Here is a 22,490-nt window from a genome sequence, read left to right on the forward strand (position 1 = left end):
CGTTAGTCCGGCTTGGCCTGGCCAGAGGGCCTAGCAGCTGCTGGACAGGACCTCTCTGTACTCCCTCTGCTGTGGAGAGAAGAAACACAGAGGAGAGAGAGGGGGGGGGGGAGACAGGGATAGAGGGAGAGAGAGAGAGAGTGGTATGGACAGAGGGAGAGGTGACAGAAGAGACAAAGCTGTTCAAGTCTTTTTCTTCTCCTCTCCCCCCTCTCCATGGAGGCTGCAGACTGTGATGACCTTACCAGATGTGCAGGATTAGATTACAGTTGGTTTCAGCTACACAGAAAAATATCAATAATACCAGATATTATGGCTATGATAGAGGATTGTTGTATAAGTACAGTGCCTTCAGAAAGTATTCATACCCCTTGACTTGACTTGTGTTACAGCCTGAATTCAAAATGTGTTATATATATTTTCTCACCCATCCACACACAATACCCCATAATGGCAAAGTGAAAACATGTTTTTAGAAATTATAACAAATGTATTGAAAATGAAATACAGAAATATGTCATTTACATATGTATTCACACTTCTGAGTCATTTCATGTTAGAATCAGCTTTGGCAGTGATTACAGCTGTAAGTCTTTCTGGGTAAGTCTCTAAGAGCTTTGCATACATGGATTGTACAATAATTGGACAATATTCTTGAAAAACGTATTCAAGCTCTGTCAAGCTGGTTGTTGATCATTGCTAGACAGCCATTTTCAAGGTCTTGCCGATTCAAGACGATTTAAGTAAAAACTGTAAATAGGCCACTTAGGAACATTCAATGTTGTCTTGGTAAGCAACTCCAGTGTATATTTGGTCATGTATTTTTAGGTTATTGTCCTGCTAAAAGGGGAATTTGTCTCTGAACCAGGTTTTCCTCTAGGATTGTGCTCTTAGCATAAAGTTAATTTCTTTGCCACATTTTTTGCACTTTTACTTTAGTGCCTTATTGCAACCAAGATGCATGTTATGGAATATTTTTTATTTTGTACAGACTTCATTCTTTTCACTGTGTCTTTTAGGCTAGGTTTGTGGAGTAACTACAATGTTGTTGATCCATCCTCAGTTTTCTCCTATCACAGCCATTAAACTCTGAGCGATTTCCTTCCTCTCTGGCAACAGAGTTAGGAAGGATGCCTGTATCCTTGTAGTGACTCGTTGCATTGTATACGTCTATTAAGTTCCTTTGTGTAAATGTATAAACTAAGGTCCTTATTGTAAATGTCCAATAGACATTGTTGTTGTAATAATGTTGTAAATATGGCAGGCCCATAAATTAATATATAATACACAAATGATCAGAGTTGTTGTCTGAGTTTAGTTTGGGGGAAAGTATGGCCCTATTGTTGCTCAATCCCATCTCGGTCAAAACTATTTTGTCGTGATATGATTTTGAACTAGATACCGACTATTCCGTTATTCTTTGGGATGGAAACACTGTCTTTGTTTATTACCCACAGCTCCATTTTTGTTTCAGGGTTATAAAACAAATGTTTGGTTTCCTTCCATTATTGTCGAAATCTTCTGTATTATTTTTTTCCCAGGAAGTTAAAGAAAGAAAGAACATCACTGCCTGACAAGTGGCATCATTTCCTAGCTGTCTTCCTAAAAGGACGAATTATTTGTCTGTCTGGCCGGTGCGGTGGTTGTTATTTAACAATGTGTGGTGTGGGGGGAAAAGTGAGTTGGAGTGCTCTGAGATTAGGACTGAAGGGTGAGGCGTGATGACTGGAGAGAGAGGGACTGTCGTGTACTCCTTGGGGAGGAGAGGGGGGTTGGAACTCTGAAGCACCACAACAAGGTTTTGCCATTAAGGTTTTGCAGTTTCTTTTTCCTTGACTCCAGCCGTCCGTCACTGTGTTTTTGAATATATGTTCCCATCAATCACATCAAAGTAGATCTCCTATGAGTTGTATGGGGAATGGATTCACTGGCACCAGGAGACAGCAGCTGTAGGAATAGAGAATAGGTTAAAGACATCTGTCAGAGGCTCTCAGGGTCTCTCTCAGGAGAGACAAGAGAGACAATAGTAAAGCATTTCTGTCCTCGCAACACACAGATAGGAAGGTATGTCTCAGGCTTTGTGCGGATCACACTACAGTGTGTGTGTGTGTGTGTGTGTGTGTGTGTGTGTGTACAGTACTGCAAAACAATAACAGTCTGTTCTCAGAGATAAACCTTACTCTAGCAAATCAAATCAAAATCAAATCAAATGTATTTATTTATATAGCCCTTCGTACATCAGCTGATATCTCAAAGTGCTGTAGAGAAACCCAGCCTAAAACCCCAAACAGCAAGCAATGCAGGTGTTGAAGCACGTTGGCTAGGAAAAACTCCCTTGAAAGGCCAAAACCTAGGAAGAAACCTAGAAAGGAACCAGGCTATGAGGGGTGGCCAGTCCTTTTCTGGCTGTGCCGGGTGGAGATTATAACAGAACATGGCCAAGATGTTCAAATGTTCATAAATGACCAGCATGGTCAAATAATAGGTGAACAGGTCAGGATTCCATAGCCGCAGGCAGAACAGTTGAAACTGGAGCAGCAGCACAGCCAGGTGGACTGGGGACAGCAAGGAGTCATCATGCCAGGTAGTCCTGAGGCATGGTCCTAGGGCTCAGGTCCTCCGAAAGAGAGAAAGAAAGAGAGAATTAGAGAGAGCATACTTAAATTCACACAGGAAACCGGATAAGACAGGAGAAGTACTCCAGATATAACAAACTGACCCTAGCCCCCCGACACATAAACTACTGTAGCATAAATACTGGAGGCTGAGACAGAAGGGATCAGGAGACACTGGGGCCCCATCCGATGATACCCACTGTTGAGGTACAGTATTACAGTGTTGAGGTACAGTATTTTTGTCAGAGATGGGGGAGTTTTAAAGTTGTTATCTAGCGTCTTTCATTTTGTCTTTTAATTATTTCCAAATGTTTCCCCCTGATCGCTATCGGCAACTATAGTGTGTTTATCATGCAGTGTTTGAAACGTGAGCGGGCCCTGCGCTGGCTGGTTGGCCCAAGACATGTCTGTGAGGCTGTTGGGCAGAGTAGAGAGTAGGGACTGACCTGCAAGCGGAAAGTCTGGCCACACAGCTTGTCCACTGAGACACAGTTTCTCTAATGGAAAAGGCCTGTTCAACGCCTTGCACAAAACATCAGGGCTGTGTGTGTGTGTGTCTACAGAGCAATGTGATTAGCTGGGTGATGTGCTGATGAGTTTACCATTGTGACCATGATGATGTGCTGATGAGTTTACCATTGTGACCATGATGATGTGCTGATGAGTTTACCATTGTGACCATGATGATGTGCTGATGAGTTTACCATTGTGACCATGATGATGTGCTGATGAGTTTACCATTGTGACCATGATGATGTGCTGATGAGTTTACCATTGTGACCATGATGATGTGCTGATGAGTTTACCATTGTGACCATGATGATGTGCTGATGAGTTTACCATTGTGACCATGATGTGCTGATGAGTTTACAAGCATGGTATGATCTGAGATTAAATCCAAGCTCTCCAGACGCTCACTGTAGCCTGCTCTGAAAGTGAGGGACAAATGTGCTTTTCCAGGCCAGCAGACCAAACCCAGAAACCCAGCCGGCCCCCCAGCCCCCTACCAGGCCTCCCCGACAGACTGGGTCTTCTTGTCCTCTCCTGGGTTGCACTGCTTTCATACTACTTTTATACTGCACTATATAGGGAATATGATGCCATTCGGGACGTAACCCTGGTCTGACCACGCTGGGGCTTGGCTCTGCATGACTGACAGGTCTCACTGGTCCTACTGTTCCTCTCCATGACAGCCATGGATGGATGGATGGATGGATGGACAGCAGTGGGAGGAAAGGGGCAGACGGCCCTATTTTTGGACCACTGCCCTCAGACTAACTATAATGTATGGCAGTCTTGAGATTTAGTTGATGCCTATTTATTATAATTTATTATGATTGACTTTAGCTACCTAAAGCATTATCTACAGTTTTTAGTAATATACAGGACCTCACAATGTTACCTGCACCACTATTAGGCTAATCAGTGTAGAGTAAAATGAAAGATAGAAAAAGCGAGATTCTGATCCAGAGAGAGAGAAAAGGGAATCCCACAACCTCCAACATAATATGGCCTTGTTAGATGTTTTGTTAACAAGTGTGTGCTCGTTATGTTCAACTGCTTGATCCCTGTTATAGTCCATCCTTTCTTGTTGTACTCCAAGTCCAAGTTCACCAGTCTCTCTGTGCTGCAGGGCACCAGTGGGAGTGAAACACACATGCACGCACGCACGCACGCACGCACGCACGCACGCACGCACGCACGCACGCACGCACGCACGCACGCACACACACACACACACACACACACACACACACACACACACACACACACACACACACACACACACACACACACACACACACACACACACACACACACACAGGCTTCTCACAGGAACACCTCCAGCGACACATCTCCACAGCAACTTCTATAACTGACCACAGTCATAACGGCTAATAACGGTTTTCCAGAGACAAGAGCACTAAAGTGTGAAGTGTGGGCCACCCCCTGTAGGGATTAGGGAATTAAGGTAAGGTCAGATCTGAATATTTACGGGAAAAGAGAAAAAGGTAAAAGTGACATAAAGGGGATTATAATGGAGGTCACTTTGGGTCATCTTGATTATACGTCTGGCATCATAACATCCTGTACAGGGTCAGCTAGACACTGCTTTGTTCAGAGGCAAGGGCAGTCTTGTGTTAGTGGCCTGTTGAGGGTCAGAAAGCGTGGTGCTGCTCTTTGTTGAGAGGCCAGTCTGCTGTGTTAGTAGGCTGTGGACTGAAGAGAATGGCCTACTTTGAGTAGTAGTGAGCTTTGTGCCCAGACAATGTGCGCAGACACTGTTTTATTTTGCTATGCCCAATTTAAATAATGATTATGTCACTCATTATAGTTGCATGCTGACACTTTATTTGCCCCCATCATTCATAGCTATACACCAAGTCACTTGGCTCTGTCATAACCTCACATGGTCTCTCCTATCATTGCTATGCAGACGACACACAATTAATCTTCTCCTTTCCCCCTTCTGATGACCAGGTGGCGAATCGCATCTCTGCATGTCTGGCAGACATATCAGTGTGGATGATGGATCACCACCTCAAGCTGAACTTCGGCAAGACGGAGATGATCTTCCTCCCGGGGAAGGACTGCCCGTTCCATGATCTCGCCATCACGGTTGACAACTCCATTGTGTCCTCCTCCCAGAGCGCTAATAACCTTGGCGTGATCCTGGACAACACCCTGTCGTTCTCAACTAACATCAAGGCGGTGGCCCGTTCCTGTAGGTTCATGCTCTACATTGTAGAGTCTACAACATCCGCAGAGTACGACCCTGCCTCACACAGGAAGCGGCGCAGGTCCTAATCCAGGCACTTGTCATCTCCCGTCTGGATTACTGCAACTCGCTGTTGGCTGGGCTCCCTGCCTGTGCCATTAAACTCCTACAACTCATCCAGAACGCCGCAGCCCGTCTAGTGTTCAACCTTCCCAAGTTCTCTCACGTCACCCCGCTCCTCCGCTCTCTCCACTGGCTTCCAGTTGAAGCTCGCATCCGCTACAAGAACATGGTGCTTGCCTACGGAGCTGTGAGGGGAACGGCACCTCAGTACCTCCAGGCTCTGATCAGGCCCTACACCCAAATAAGGGCACTGCGTTCATCCACCTCTGGCCTGCTCGCCTCCCTACCACTGAGGAAGTACAGTTCCCGCTCAGCCCAGTCAAAACTGTTCGCTGCTCTGGCTCCCCAATGGTGGAACAAACTCCCTCACTACGCCAGGACAGCGGAGTCAATCACCACCTTCCGGAGACACCTGAAACCCCACCTCTTTAAGGAATACCTAGGATAGGATAAAGTAATCCTTCTCACCCCCCCCCCCCTTAAAATATTTAGATGCACTATTGTAAAGTGGCTGTTCCACTGGATGTCATAAGGTGAATGCACCAATTTGTAAGTCGCTCTGGATAAGAGCGTCTGCTAAATGACTTAAATGTAAATGTAAATGTAAATAACTTGTTCATCAGAGAATTGCTGATTCATACGCTATCTATTTATGGACAGTCTATAAATGATTTACATAAACTCATAACTTACTAATCAACTTATCATATAAAGTGTTCTTCAGTTATTTGGACTGAAGCTGTAGTGTAGACCACTTCTTACCTCTGTGCTGTTGACTTTTTAAATGAAGATTCTTTAGCTTCACACTGGGGATCTTGGATTCTCGAAAAACCATTTAATGGATTCCACTCATCACATTCTTCTCCCCGCCAGGTCCGTTGTCTCGTAGCCCGTGTGAGCTGCTGCCAATAGGTGTAGGCCACCCGGTGCAGGCTCTGCTGAAGAGCTTCACGGCCCTGTCAGGCTGTGCCTCCCGTGGAACCACGGGTCTACCACAGGAGGTTCACATCATCAACCTGAGGGGCAGCAGCCCTGAGGGGTCAAACGGCACACATCCAGAGGTCAGTCACCTGTATATATTATAACCACCTATATATAATACAATGTATAACGATATACTGTATATAATATGATGGACCAGAGGATTCACCTGGCTGAGCCAGCCCAGAACACCCACACCTCATATACTGTTTCACACCATCATGCCAAACTCAACCGCACTGTGCAGGCTCAGATATGTCCAATCCAGCATGGTACCAGCAACTATGGTGGGTGCATAACTAGGCCAGTGCAGTACAGCTCGGCATGGCTCAGTAGTGTACAAACTACTAGAGAATATTAATTGGTGTGAGATAGAAATAGCATACCAGGAGTTTTACTATGACTTCGGCAGTGCATGGCTGGACAAACCAAGTCTCAGGCCCTGGGAAGGAACATTTTAAAGGCCCGCCTTTTGGCATCAACGACAACATTTTGCAGTTTTCAAGCCTATTTCCTGCAATTCTACACACCTCTGTTTGGGTAAAAAGCTGAGGGCCTAGAGAAATGTAACTGCTCTCAAATTCATAGACAGAGCTATATTTATTTATTTTTGATCTGGCCGCAGACCCCCCTGCAGTACCTCAGCAGACCCCACTTTGAGAACCCCAGCTGTAGACTGTAGAGTCTCTCTCTATCCACACCTGTATATACTATTATACAGTAACTGTAACCCACAGTGCACTACTCTGTCAGACAGTTAAATATCAGTTAAATATCCAACATGCTCCCAGCATACTGTTTCTACCATAACATAAACATTGATGTCAACAAAAATGCTTGTGTCATTTTGAGTTAAGTGGCCTCAGCAGATGAGCACATTAAAAAAAAATGTCACCTCCTCCTAGTGATAACTCAATCAGTATCGTTCCATGTGCAGTGTGCCATCCTAAGAAAGTACATAACAGTGTGGGTTGACGTTCACCTTTCAACAGCTCCATACCAAGTTAATGGATGCTATAATTACTGGTGGGCCTCTCTGGCTGTGAGCTGGGGAGACTCAAGCACTTTCTGGTGAGTGCTGCATAATTTAAAAAACTTTGTCTTTGCTGAGCAGCAGGGCTGGAGAGTAATGTTATTAACAAAAGATAGTGGACGCCCTCTTATCACGTTGTACTTCTCCCAAGAATTAACAGCAGCTTTAACTCAGGAGGTGGTGGGCGGTTGTTGCTCAATTTAGGGGGAGATTTTACCATACACACTAGTTAGATGTTATCAGCCATGCAGATCTTAGGCTGCAGGCAACCAATCTGAATGCTGTTCTTGACCCTGAGTCATTAAAGACAATAGGCCAGAGAACCTTACATGACCTTTCTTGTGATTTATGCATTAGAGGGCAGGGTCATGGTCATTAGAGCACACTGTTGAATTTTTTTTTTTTTTTTAAACAAACAAACAAAAAAGAATTTATAGGATAGGTGGTTCCTCCCGGTTTCACTCCATTTTCTTATTTTTGTGTGCCTATTGATTGAACACTACCCAGGCTTTGGTTATTTGTGTAAAGATGGATGGCTCTCCTGTCTATCACCACTCTGCACACAGGCCCCCTCTCCATGTGAGCAGCTCCTTCCACGGAGTATCTGTAGAGTACAATAGAGAACACTGTGTCTGTAGAGTATAGTATGATGGCACTGACAGACATGGCAGCTCTATCTCTTAAGCAACTTTGCAGTATTTCATTCTTTTGTGTGTTATTTCTTACATTATTAACCCAGAACAGTTTTTGTGTTATTCCATAGATCCGGAAATAACTTTTGTATATGAGTGGCAGTAACTCACCAGTATTATGACCAGGAATACGACTTTCCCGAATTGGATCCTTTTTCGCACCCCCCAGGGCAATTGAACTTATCCTAGAGGCTGCTCCAAAACCTGCCGGCGGAGAAGAGGTATTTGGAGTGGACTTCTAGTCCGACTCAGGAGGCGGGCACACCATCCTCCGCTTCTGAGTATGCTACTCGCTAATGTTCAATCTCTGGACAATAAAGTTGATGAGCTCAGGTTGAGGATCTCCTTCTAGAGAGACATCAGGGACTGTAACATACTCTGTTTCACAGAATCATATATCATATTTCACGGATATACTGTCTCTGTCCATACGGTCATCTGGGTTCTCAGTGCATCGTGCAGACAGGAATTAAGAACTCTCCAGGAAGAAGAAGAGCGGTGGTGTATGTTTCATGATTAACCATTCATGGTGTGATTGTGATAACGTATAAAAACACAAGTCCTTTTGTTCACCCGACCTAGAATACCTCACAATCAAATGCTGACCATATTACCTCCCAAGAGAATTATCTTCAGTTATAGTCACAGCCATGTATATTCATCCTTAAGCCGATACCACGACGGCCCTCAAGGAACAACCCTGGACTTTATGCAAACTGGAAACCACATATCTTGAGGCTGTATTTATTGTATCTGGGGACTTTAACAAACACAAATTTGAGGAAAACGCTACTGAAGTACTATCAACACATTGACTGTAGTACTCATGCTGGGAAAAGACTCAACCACTGCTGTTCTCTCTTCCGGGATCCCTACAAGGTCCTCCCCCACCCTCCCTTTGGCAAATCCCAACTCCATTTTGCTCCTCCCTTACTATAGACAGAAACTCAAACAGGATGTACCTGTGTTAAGGTATATTCAACGCTATTCTGATCAATAGGAATTCATGCTTCAAGATTGTTTTGATCACTCGGACTAGGATATGTTCCGGGTTGCCTCGGAGAATAACATTGATGTATACACGGACACGGTGACGGAGTTCATCAGGAAGTGTATAGGGGATGTTGTTCCCACTGTGACTGTTAAAACCTTCCCAAACTAGAAACTGTGGATAGACGGCAGCAATCGCGCTAAACTAAAAGCACAAACCACTGCATTTAACCATGGCAAGGTGACTGGGAATATGGTCAAAATACAAACAGTGTAGTTATTCCCTCCGTAAGGCAATCAATCAGGCAAAACGTCAGTACAGAGACAAAGTGGAGTTGCAATTCAACGGCTCAGACATGAGACATGTGGCACGGTCTACAGACAATCGCGGACTACAAAGGGAAAACCAGCAATGTCGCGGACACTGACGTCCTGCTCCCAGACAAGCTAAGCACCTTCTACACCTGCTTTGAGGATAACACATTGCCATCAATACGGCCCGCTCCCAAGGACTGTGGGCTCTTATTCTCTGTGGCCGACATGAGTAAGACATTTAAGTGTGTTAAACCCTCGCAAGGTTGCCGGCCCCAGACGGCATCCCTAGCCGCGTCCTCAGAGCATGCATAGACCAGTTGGCTAGAGTGTTTACGGACATATTCAATCTCTCCCTATCCCAGTCTGCTGTCCCCACTTGTTTCAAGATGTCCACCATGGTTCCTCTACCCAAGAAAGCAAAGGTAATAGAACTAAATGACTATCACCCGTAGCACTCACTTCTGTCATTATGAAGTGCTTTGAGAGGCTAGTTAAGGATCATATCACCTTTACCTAACCTGACACCCTAGACCCACTTCCATTTGCTTACCACCCCAATAGTTTCATAGACGATGCAATTGCCATTGCACTGCACACTGCCCTTACCCATCTGGACAAGAGGAATACCTGTGTAAGAATGCTGTTCATTGACTATAGCTCAGCCTTCAACACCATAGTACCCTGAAAGCTCATCATCAAGCTCGGGGCCCTGGGTCTGAACAACGCCCTGTGCAACTGGGTCCTGGACTTGCACCCCAGTTGCACCCCAGGTGGTGAAGGTAGGAAACAACACCTCCGCTTCACTGATCCTCAACATTGGGGCCCCACAAGGGTGCTCAGCCCTCTCCTGCACTCCCTGTTCACTCATGAATGCATGGCCACACACGTCTCCAACTCAATCATCAAGTTTGCAGACAACACCACCATAGTAGGCCTGATTACCAGCAAGGACGAGACAGCCTACAAGGAATAGGTGAGGGCCCTGGCGGAGTGTTACCAGGAAAATAACCTTTCACCCAACGTCAACAAAATGAAGGAGCTGGTCGTGGACTTCAGTAAAAAAGTAGAGGGAGCACGCCCCTATCCATATTGATGGGACCACAGTGGAGAAGGTGGAAAGCTTCAAGTTCCTCGGCATACACATCACTGACAATCTGAAATGGTCCACCCACACAGACAGTGTGGTGAAGAACCTCAGGAGGCTGAAGAAATTTGGCTTGGCCCCTAAGACCCTCACAAACTTTTACAGATGCACAATTGAGAGCATCCTGTCGGGCTGTATCACAACCTGGTACTTCAACTGCACTGCCCGCCACCGCAGGGCTCTCTAGAGGGTGGTGCGGTCTGCACAACGCATCACCGGAGGCACACTGTCTGCCCTTCAGGACACCTACAGCACCCGATGTCAGAGGAAGGCCAAAAATATCATCAAAGACATCAACCACCCGAGCCATGCCCTGTTCACCCCGTTATCATCCAGAAGGCGAAGTCAGTACAGGTGCATCAAAGTTGGGACCGAGAGACTGAAAAACAACTTCTATCTCAATACCATCAGACTGTCAAATAGCCATCACTAGCCGGCTACCACCCGATTACTCAACCCTTCACCTCAAAGGTTTCTGCCCTATATTCATAGACAATGCATCACTGGCCACTTTAATAATGGAACACTAGTCACATTAATAATGTTTACTTACTGCTTTACTCATATCATATGTATATACTGTATTATATTTTACTGTTTTTTAGTAAATGCCACTCCAACATTGCTCTTCCAATATTTATATATTTCTTAATTCCATTATTTTACTTTTAGATTTGTGTGTATTGTTGTGAATTGTTAGATATTACTGCAATTTTGGAACTAGGAACACAAGCATTTCGTTACACCCGCAATAACATCTGCTAAATAATTTTATGTGACCAATAAAATTTGATAGTAGAGATCACTGTATCTGTAGAGTACAGTAGAGAACATTATCTGTAGAGTACAGTAGAGAACACTGTGTCTGTAGAGTACAGTAGAGAACATTATCTGTAGAGTACAGTAGAGAACACTGTATCTGTAGAGTACAGTAGAGAACACTGTATCTGTAGAGTATAGTAGAGAACACTGTATCTGTAGAGTACAGTAGAGAACACTGTATCTGTAGAGTACAGTAGAGATCACTGTATCTGTAGAGTACAGTAGAGAACATTATCTGTAGAGTACAGTAGAGAACATTATCTGTAGAGTACAGTAGAGAACACTGTATCTGTAGAGTATAGTAGAGAACACTGTATCTGTAGAGTACAGTAGAGAACACTGTATCTGTAGAGTACAGTAGAGAACACTGTATCTGTAGAGTATAGTAGAGAACACTGTATCTGTAGAGTACAGTAGAGATCACTGTATCTGTAGAGTACAGTAGAGAACATTATCTGTAGAGTACAGTAGAGAACACTGTATCTGTAGAGTACAGTAGAGAACACTGTATCTGTAGAGTATAGTAGAGAACACTGTATCTGTAGAGTACAGTAGAGAACACTGTATCTGTAGAGTACAGTAGAGATCACTGTATCTGTAGAGTACAGTAGAGAACATTATCTGTAGAGTACAGTAGAGAACACTGTATCTGTAGAGTATAGTAGAGAACACTGTATCTGTAGAGTACAGTAGAGAACACTGTATCTGTAGAGTACAGTAGAGAACACTGTATCTGTAGAGTATAGTAGAGAACACTGTATCTGTAGAGTACAGTAGAGAACACTGTATCTGTAGAGTACAGTAGAGAACACTGTATCTGTAGAGTACAGTAGAGAACACTGTATCTGTAGAGTATAGTAGAGAACACTGTATCTGTAGAGTACAGTAGAGAACACTGTATCTGTAGAGTACAGTAGAGAACACTGTATCTGTAGAGTACAGTAGAGAACACTGTATCTGTAGAGTACAGTAGAGAACATTATCTGTAGAGTACAGTAGAGAACACTGTATCTGTAGAGTACAGTAGAGAACACTGTATCTGTAGAGTACAGTAGAGAACACTGTATCTGTAGAGTACAGTAGAGAACATTATCTGTAGAGTACAGTAGAGAACACTGTATCTGTAGAGTACAGTAGAGAACACTGTATCTGTAGAGTACAGTAGAGAACATTATCTGTAGAGTACAGTAGATAATACTGTATCTGTGGAATACAGTAGAGAACACTGTATCTGTAGAGTACAGTAGAGAACATTATCTGTAGAGTACAGGAGAGAATACTGCATCTGTAGAGTACAGTAGAATACTGTATCTGTACAGTACAGTAGAGAACACTGTATCTGTAGAGTACAGTAGAGAACATTATCTGTAGAGTACAATAGAGAATACTGTATATGTAGAGTACAGTAGAGAACACTGTATCTGTAGAGTACAGTAGAGAACACTATCTGTAGAGTACAGTAGAGAATACTGTATCTGTAAGGTATAGCAGAGGAAATTAACTGTAGAGCACAGTAGAGAACATTATCTGTAGAGTACAGTAGAGAACATTATCTGTAGAGTACAGTAGAGAACACTGTGTCTATAGGGTATAGTAGAGAACATTATCTGTAGAGTATATTAGAGAACATTATCTGTAGAGTATAGTAGAGAACATTATCTGTAGAGTACATTAGAGAACAATGTGTCTGTAGAGTATAGTAGAGAACATTATCTGTAGAGTACAGTAGAGAACACTGTGTCTGTAAAGTATAGTAGATAGCACTGTATCTGTAGAGTACAGTAGAGAACATTATTTGTAGAGTATAGTAGAGAATACTATCTGTAGAGTATAGTAGACAATACAGTATCTGTAGAGTACAGTAGAGAATACTATCTGTAGAGTATAGTAGACAATACAGTATCTATAGAGTACAGTAGAGAATACTATCTGTAGAGGATAGTAGAGAACACTGTATCTGTAGAGCATAGTAGAGAACATTATCTGTAGAGTACAGTAGAGAACATTGTCTGTAGAGTACAGTGGAGAACACTGTGTCTGTAGAGTATAGTAGAGAACATTATCTGTAGAGTACAGTAGAGAACACTGCGTCTGTAGAGTATAGTAGCGAACACTGTGTCTGTAGAGTACAGTAGAGAACACTGTGTCTTTAGAGTATAGTAGAGAACACTGTGTCTGTAGAGTACAGTAGAGAACACTGTGTCTGTAGAGTACAGTAGAGAACACTGTGTCTGTAGAGTATAGTAGAGAAGACTGTGTCTGTAGAGTACAGTAGAGAACACTGTGTCTGTAGAGTATAGTAGAGAACACTGTGTCTGTAGAGTACAGTAGAGAACACTGTATCTGTAGAGTATAGTAGAGAACATTATCTGTAGAGTACAGGAGAGAACACTGTGTCTGTAGAGTACAGTAGAGAACACTGTATCTGTAGAGTATAGTAGAGATCATTATCTGTAGAGTACAGTAGAGAACACTGTGTCTGTAGAGTATAGTAGAGAACAATATCTGTAGAGTACAGTAGAGAACACTGTATCTGTAGAGTATAGTAGAGAACATTATCTGTAGAGTACAGTAGAGAACACTATGTCTGTAGAGTATAGTAGAGAACATTATCTGTAGAGTACAGTAGAGAACACTGTATCTGTAGAGTATAGTAGAGAACATTATCTGTAGAGTACAGTAGAGAACACTGTGTCTGTAGAGTATAGTAGATAGCACTGTATCTGTAGCATCTATCCCCTGCCCCCATTATAATCAGGGGCCCAGCAAATGGCGTCCGTTCCTTCCCTCCTGGTGCCGACAGGAAGCCAAAGAAAGGCTTGATGGCCAAAACAACGTAGCAGAAGATTGTAAACATCCGTGGGAGATCAGATTGTTGTTGGAGGGCTCTACCTCTGCGTCCCAAATTACACCCTATTCCCCTTCATATTGCACTGCTTAGTAGTGCACTATATAGGAAATAGGATGTAATTTGGGACATGGCCATTGTTGTTGGAGAGCTCAGCAACATACAGTAAAACAAAAGCAAAGAAAAGGTTGTCTCCCCCAGCTATATTAATGGATGTGCAAACCCTTTACCCTGGCATCTGCACTTCTTCACAATGTGAGGAGAGAAAAAAGTAAGCTGTCATCACATTCTTTTATTGCTCAAAATAACATCCCAGCATATTCAAGAGAGGCTTAACAGTAAATAATTGTTTTAATAACGTCAACTAAAAAAGACACTCAATACTGTTGCACCTGAATCCTGATAGTTGTAGTGTGTGCCAGCTGCCTATAGGCGTGAACCCTTCTCTCTTTCAAGGGTTACAGTACAGGTGTTGGATCTTAATTTGACCAGTATTGTTGTAGCAAAATAATCCTGCAGCAACAGGATTTTAACGTTTAGTCTATAATGTTGTTTGATCGCAACAAAAGTGTGATCAAATGAAGATCCAACATCTGTATATCAGACTATTGAATGGCAAGAACCTCTGTATGCATGAACATATTCTCTACCATAAGTCATGGGAGTCAAATGTCTCTGTGTAGACTGCGGACTGAAGGACGTGCGTTTGTGTTGTGTCAGGATATTTAAGTGGCCCACTCCCTACCCCATCAGTCATGGTAGTGTGAAAAGCAGCATGTCTCGGCCTGCACTGGGGATTTCACTGCTGAGTTAGGCAGACATAAATGTTGCTAAGGCCTGATGCATAGACAAGAACAGAAACTGGGTGTACGGCAGGGTGTGTTATGTTGAGTCAGTATGCAAATAAAGACATCACTCTGGTGATTGTATCATAACACCTTCGTGCGCCTTGCAGAGATGTTTTTACTCAACCTTTATTTTAACAGGGAAGACATATTGCAAATGCGCCCTGTACATAACATAAATAACATAAATATACACATTATACCCAACCTATATACAATACCAGTCAAAAGTTTGGACACACCTACTTAGTTTTTCTTTATTTGACTATTTTCTATGTTGTATAATAATAGTGAAGACATCGAAACTATGAAATAATACATATGGAATCAGGTAGCAACCAAAAAAGAGTTTTATATTTGAGATTCTTCAAAGTAGCCACCCTTTGCCTTGGTGACAGCTTTGCAGACTCTTGGCATTCTCTCAACCAGCTTCACCTGGAATGCTTTTCTAACAGTCTTGAAGTAGTTCCCACATATGCTGAGCACTTGTTGGCTGCTTTTCCTTCATTCTGCAGTCCAACTCATCCCAAACCATCTCAATTGGGTTGAGGTCGGGTGATTGTGGAGGCCAGGTCATCCGATGCTGCACTCTATCACTCTCCTTCTTGGACATATAGCCTTTACACAGCCTGGAGGTGTGTTAGAATGAGTAGGTGTGTCCAAACTTTTGACTGGTACTGTACACATTAAAATACAAAAACACTGCCATGGGAAGCACAATAAAACATCACAGATGTAGATAGGACTTGCACTTTTGCCTATGCTGAAAACATATTCTTAAAGGATGAGCTTGAGGTAAATTATTTAATGAAAGGTCTCCTTTGAAACATATTGTATCAACAAATTTCCCAAGAAGGATCGAGAGCGATGTTGGACAATAGAACACCATAGTATGAACACAATCTAACAGAACACATTGAAGTAATTTTCACACTGAAAAGGAATGCATGCAGCAAAGTTAAGTCTGAGAGATGCCATACCTGTCATTACTGCACATCCAAAGCATGTGCTGTTCTGATTGCTCTCCTTTGGCTTACATATCTTTATTCTGTAGAAGAATAACCTTGCAAAGAACGGAGATATCCTGCCTCTTTTGAATAAGAGCTGCAACATAAGCACTGAGTGTACAAAACATTATGAACACACACACACACACACACACACACACACACACACACACACACACACACACACACACACACACACACACACACACACACACACACACACACACACACACACACACACACACACACACACACACACACACACACACACACACACACACACACACACGAGGGAGAGTATGTTTCTGTAGTGTATTCAGACAGTACATGAGACCACAGAAAACACCTGAAGCCAAGTAATTTATTTCTATATTTAACATTTATTTAACTAGGCAAGTCAATTAAGAACAAATTCTTATTTACAATGACTGCCTACCCCAGCCAAACCCTCCCCTAACCTGGACAACGCTGGGCCAATTGTGCACCACCCTATGGGACTCCCGATCACATACGGTTGTAATACAGCCCAGGATTGAACCAGGGTTTGTAGTGACACCTCTAACACCGCCATGCAGTGCCTTAGACCACTGCGCCACTCAAATCACCAGCCTAATGATGTCTTTGTCTGTTGTTTTACAGGGTCAGCCATTTAGTACTACAGCACCCCTGGATCAAAGTAGTGCACGAGGTAGGGATAGGGGGCCATAATAGGGAAACCAAGGCCTCTATTGGTGCTCTTCATGCTGAGCAATCAGAATAAATACATGAGAGTTTAGCTGTCCAAAATCCTGCAATTATTTTCTCTTTATTGACCTCTCCTGCTTGGTGTTACCGCCCAAATAACAACTTCAATTACTGTCATCTAATTCTGCTTGGGAGGTACAGAGTCCATGAGCACATAGTCCAAAGCACACACTCTGTTCCCTAAGGATAACTGTCATGGCTTATGTCGACATTTCATAGTGGGCTGGTTTTCCTCGTGAAATTCTCCTATGTAATATATCTCATGTTTTGTTTGTCATTTTGGCCAGTGTTAATGTTTTTCTGACTTTGTGTCATCTTCTGACTACATTAGTTGGACCGTAAATCAGACTAATAGATGGTATTTTATATAAGTGATGTCTTCCACTGAGGGAGGGAGAAGGGACATGTTCAAATGTCATGGGAATGTCATGCTTCTCATCATTGCAAAGAGTGCATTTCATTTCTTGAGTTTCATTTCACATCATTGTGAATGTCACATGAATCCCCGTAAGCAGTTTGTTTTGGGCCAGTTCAAAGATGTGTCCCAACAACATATGTATGGATGATGATGATTTGCACACTCCGTTCTGCCAATGAACAATTGGTGGGCTACTTACCAGATAAAATGGAAAGTGCTGAACTGTTCTAGAATAATCCTGTTTGTTAGAAACATCCTAGATTGTCTGTGTAACATAATTAGTATTTGTCTATTTACCTGGCCTTCTCCACCCATCCCTCCAAACCCTGTCCTTGGCTGAAGAAAGCCACTCCGTCTCAGGCAGAGAGAGAGATGCATACTACTACTACTACTACTACTACTACTACTACTACTACTACTACTACTACTACTACCAAAGTGTTTCACACCATAAAACAATCAAATAAAATAATTAACAAAGGAGGAATGAGACTTAAAATTGTTTTCATTTTCAACCTAGAATTTCTAATGGTCAACAGTGCCATGCCAGAGGATCTCAGACTGCATCCTGGCTCGTAGGGAGATAAAAGATCAAGGATATAGGATGGGCTGAACCAAGCCGAGCCGTAAACGTGATTAATACAATTTCAAAATCTATTCTAAAAGTGACTTGGAGCCAGTGTAGCTAAAATAGGTGCGATACGGTTACATTTCCTGGTGCCTGTTAAAAGCCGAGCTGCAGTATTTTGAACAAACTGTACTAACCAATGATGGAGGGATTTCTGACTGAGACAGGTATACAAACAGTTACAGTAATCTAGGTTTGAGGAAATACGTTTCCCCAGATCAGTGACTTTAGCTATATTTTTTAAATGATAAAAGCAGGACAACCTTCTTTACATGCAGCTTGAGGTTTAGGTCAGGGTCAAAGAAGACACCAAGGTTTCTGGCCGTAGGCTTTATCTTGGTGGACAACTGACCAAGGTTATTTACAATCTAAGATAGTGATAAGTTGGCCCTGCACCGGTTCTCCCTGTGACCGTAGGTGGGTGTCTCTGGAGATAAACTTCCTAACTAAACCAATCCTGATCCTTGACATTATAATGGCTGACCTTCCTACCTGAGACGGGGGTCCAGATGTGCCCATCTGGATATTCAGTAGTCTCAGTCTGCATCCCAAATGCCAGCCTATTCCTTTTAAAGTGTACTACTTTTGATCATAGCATATGGACCCTGGTCAAAAGTAGTGCACTATATAGGCCTAGGGATTAAGGTGCCATTTGGGACACAGATTCTGCCTCTGTGTAGCCTTCCCTCGTCCCTTGTCCTTCAGTCTTCCACCCAGGCAGAGACCAGGATTTGGCTTCACCATGTACAAAGGCTGTCATAGACACGTACACAGGCTGCCCATGACACGTACACAGGCTGCCCATGACACGTACACAGGCTTCCAATGACACGTGCACAGGCTGCCCATGACACGTACACAGGCTTCCAATGACACGTACACAGGCTGCCCATGACACGTACACAGGCTTCCAATGACACGTACACAGGCTGCCCATGACACGTACACAGGCTTCCAATGACACGTACACAGGCTGCCCATGACACGTACACAGGCTGCCCATGACACGTACACAGGCTTCCAATGACACGTACACAGGCTGCCCATGACACGTACACAGGCTGCCAATGACACGTACACAGGCTGCCCATGACACGTACACAGGCTGCCCATGACACATACACTACTTGCCATGACACATACACAGGCTGTCCATGACACGTACACTACCTGCCATGACACGTACACAAATTGCCTGTGATCATGACCTTCAGTGGCAGATGGAGGGGATACTCAGACACACAAACATTTCACTGGACACCTGATTTGTTAACTCTGCCTAGTCTGCCTCCGCTCTTGTTACCAACATCCACTCTGTAAGCCTAGAGGGGGGTGGAAAGTTGCCTGAACAAAATAATTGCAGTCAGGCATCTCCTGTCTTCTTGAGGTAACATGGCCTACTGGCCGTATTGAGACAAACATGAGGGAAAGATTGCTAATACCGACATTCAAATCCATTTCATTCAGTCCTTTCACGGGGCATGCTAATTCATTAGCCTCCGCTCTACGTAATGAGTTTTTTCCTCTGTTTGCTTAGGAGTGTGTGTTGGATACTTGTTGTTGTCAGAGTCAGTACAGAGGTAGCTGTTCAGTCAGGGCAGTCAGTGATTATGGAGAGTTGTTTTCCCCAGTCTCTTCTCTGCCTCATGTTGGAAGAGGGAGTGGCGACTGGCCCATAGAACGGACTGTGTGTGTGGTGTGTTTTGATGTTTACAGTGGATTGGCCTGCAGCACAAGCTGGGGTCTGTGGCCTGCTCTGGCTGGGACTGTCTTCTCTGGCTGGGCTGTTTGGGCTCAGGGGTCGATGTGGAACATGTCCTTTTCTGTTTTGAACTGACTGTGCAGCTGCCAGGGACTGCTTTTTCAATTGAACTGACCTATCAAGTCAAGTACAGAGCTATGTCCACGTACAGAGTTCCCTCCAAACCCAACTTCCACCCATTAGTAACACCTTGTCTGTATAGACAATACACCTCCAATGTGCACCTTCAAGTCCCACTGTCTACACAGGGGAATTGATGGAACACAAGATCCATGTAAAACCATGGTCTTCCATACAGTCAGGCCTATTTGTAACTGTTTCTCAAATATATTATTCTAATGGACTTTGGTATAGTTCAAAATATTACTGTTAATAGGTTTAGTTGCATGAGTCAGTGTTGTTACCAGGATGTGGTCCATGATATGTCTATCCTGATAAGCATGCAGAGACATACATCTGGTTTCCATGGTTACAGGGAGGGGCTAAGAGGAAGGAGGATAGGGAGCAGGAAGAGGAACAGGTGGTACACCAGGGGTCTCCAACAGGTCGATTGTGAGCTACCTGTAGCTCACAGCCCACCTATGATTAGTTTGCCAAACAATTCTAAAGGACATGCAATTTTCATGTGTTCCATCACAAACTGTCATAAACAAATCTCACAAGTACAGACACCACAAGCTCCCAGCTACTATTTAATCAATGCAATATTGACATTGATGTACACACATACACAACACACACACACACCGGTTGCATTCTGTCAGGCCTGACCCTCAAACGCTTTTTGAGTTCTTCCATGTTTTCACTACTGAAGTGAGAGAAATTAATAGTTTAAATGCCTTTTATGCTCACTGGTTGGGATATGTACGTACAGTCACTGGGGACGCCGTCATCGAGGCGGCAGGGTAGCCTAGCGGTTAGAGCGTTGGACTAGTAACCGGAAGGTTGCAAGTTCAAACCCCAGAGCTGACAAGGTACAAATCTGTCGTTCTGCCCCTGAACAGGCAGTTAACCCACTGTTCCTAGGCCGTCATTGAAAATAAGAATTTGTTCTTAACTGACTTGCCTAGTTAAATAAAGATAAAAAATCAAATGAAAATCGATATACTTACTGATGAAGCCGATGACTGAGGTGGTGTACTCCTCAATGCCATTGGATGAATCCCTGAAAATCCTGTAGTGTAGCATCTGCATCATCTGACCACTTCCGTATTGAGTGAGTCACTGGTACTTCCTGCTTTAGTTTTTGCTTGTAAGCAGGAATCAGGAAGATAGACTTATGGTCAGATTTGCCAAATGGAGGGCGGGGGAGAGCTTTGTATGCATCTCTATGTGTGGAGTAAAGGTGGTCTAGGATTTTTGTCCCCTGGTTGCACATGTGACATGCTGGTAAAAATGTGGAAAAACTGATTGAAGTTTGCCAGCATTAAAGTCCCCGGCCACTAGGAGTTCTGCTTTTGGGTGAGCATTTTCTTCTTTGCTTATGGCCTTATAGAGTTGGTTGAGAGCGGTTTTAGTGCCAGCTAAAACAGATAAGAACTCTCTTGGTAGATAGTGTGGTCTACAGCTTATCATGAGGTACTCTACCTCAGGCGAGCTATACCTCTAGACTTCTTTAATATTAGACATAGCGCACCAGCTGTTATTGAGAAATAGACACACACCCCCACCCCTCGTCTTACCAGAGGTAGCGTCTCTGTTCTGCCAGTTTATGGAAAATCTCACTATCTCTATATTGTCCGTATCTTTGTTCAGCCACGTCTCGGTGAACCATAAGATGTTACAGTTTTTAATGTCCCATTGGTAGGATAATCTTAATTGTTGGTCATCAATTTTATTTTCCAATGATTGCACGTTAACAAGAAGAACGGATGGCAGTGGGAGTTTACTCTCTTGCCTCCGGATTCTCAGAAGGCAGCCCAATCTGCGTGTCACGGTTGTCGTGAGAGCGGGACCAATACGCAGCGGATGTTGAGTTCCACATATTTAATTCAAAGCGAAACTTAAACAAAACAAAATATATTAATGAACAGACAACTAAACGTAACTACGTGGTGCACAAACACAAAACAGTATCCCACAAACACAGGTGGGAGAAATATCTACTTAAATATGATCCCCAATTATAGACAATGATTACCAGCTGCCTCTAATTGGGAATCATACAAAACACCAACATAGAAAATATAAACTAGAACACAACATAGAAATAATAAACTAGAATACCCCCTAGTCATGCCCTGCCCTACTACACCATAGAGAAACAAGGGCTCTCTATGGTCAGGGCGTGACACTGCAAATGATTTTCCGGGCAACTTTTCTTGTTGCAAAAGGCGTGGTCTGGGCCTGTTCCAGTGAAAGCAGGATATCCTTCTCGTCAGACTCATTAAAGGATAAAGTTTCTTCCAGTCTGTGGGGAGTAATCGCTTTTCTGATGTCCAGATGTTATTGTCTGTCATAAGAGACGGTAGCAGCAACATTATGTACACAATAAGTAAAAAAATAAGTTACACAAAACGCAAAAAAATAAGAAAATCTCAGTACCCCATCCACTTAAACAAATCTGACAGAGATCTGGGTCTGAGATCTGGATCTGAGTTCTGGGTCTGCATAATTCCCTCCTTGATGGAGCGTTGTTTTCCTCTGCATCCCCTCATTGCCCTGCCAGCCTACCTTATCGCAACCTGATTACTATCATCCCCTCATTCCCCTGCCAGACTACATAATCACAACCTGATTACTATAATCCCTCATTCCCCTGCCAGCCTACATAATCACAACCTGATTACTATCATCCCCTCATT

At 43.4% G+C, this 22,490-nt stretch overlaps 1 protein-coding gene across 3 annotated transcripts in view; it reads left to right on the top strand.

The window, feature by feature from the left end:
- Positions 1-22,490, top strand: part of LOC123998300 (transforming growth factor beta receptor type 3-like) — a 149,615-nt gene that overhangs the window by 36,013 nt on the left and 91,112 nt on the right. For all 3 annotated transcript variants that reach the window (XM_046303390.1, XM_046303389.1, XM_046303391.1), the window contains one exon: positions 6,331-6,518. In XM_046303390.1, coding sequence (XP_046159346.1) covers positions 6,331-6,518 — 188 coding nt within the window. The remainder of the gene's footprint in view (positions 1-6,330; positions 6,519-22,490) is intronic.

Source organism: Oncorhynchus gorbuscha, linkage group LG15, assembly GCF_021184085.1.
Source record: "Oncorhynchus gorbuscha isolate QuinsamMale2020 ecotype Even-year linkage group LG15, OgorEven_v1.0, whole genome shotgun sequence".
NCBI lineage: Eukaryota > Metazoa > Chordata > Actinopteri > Salmoniformes > Salmonidae > Oncorhynchus > Oncorhynchus gorbuscha.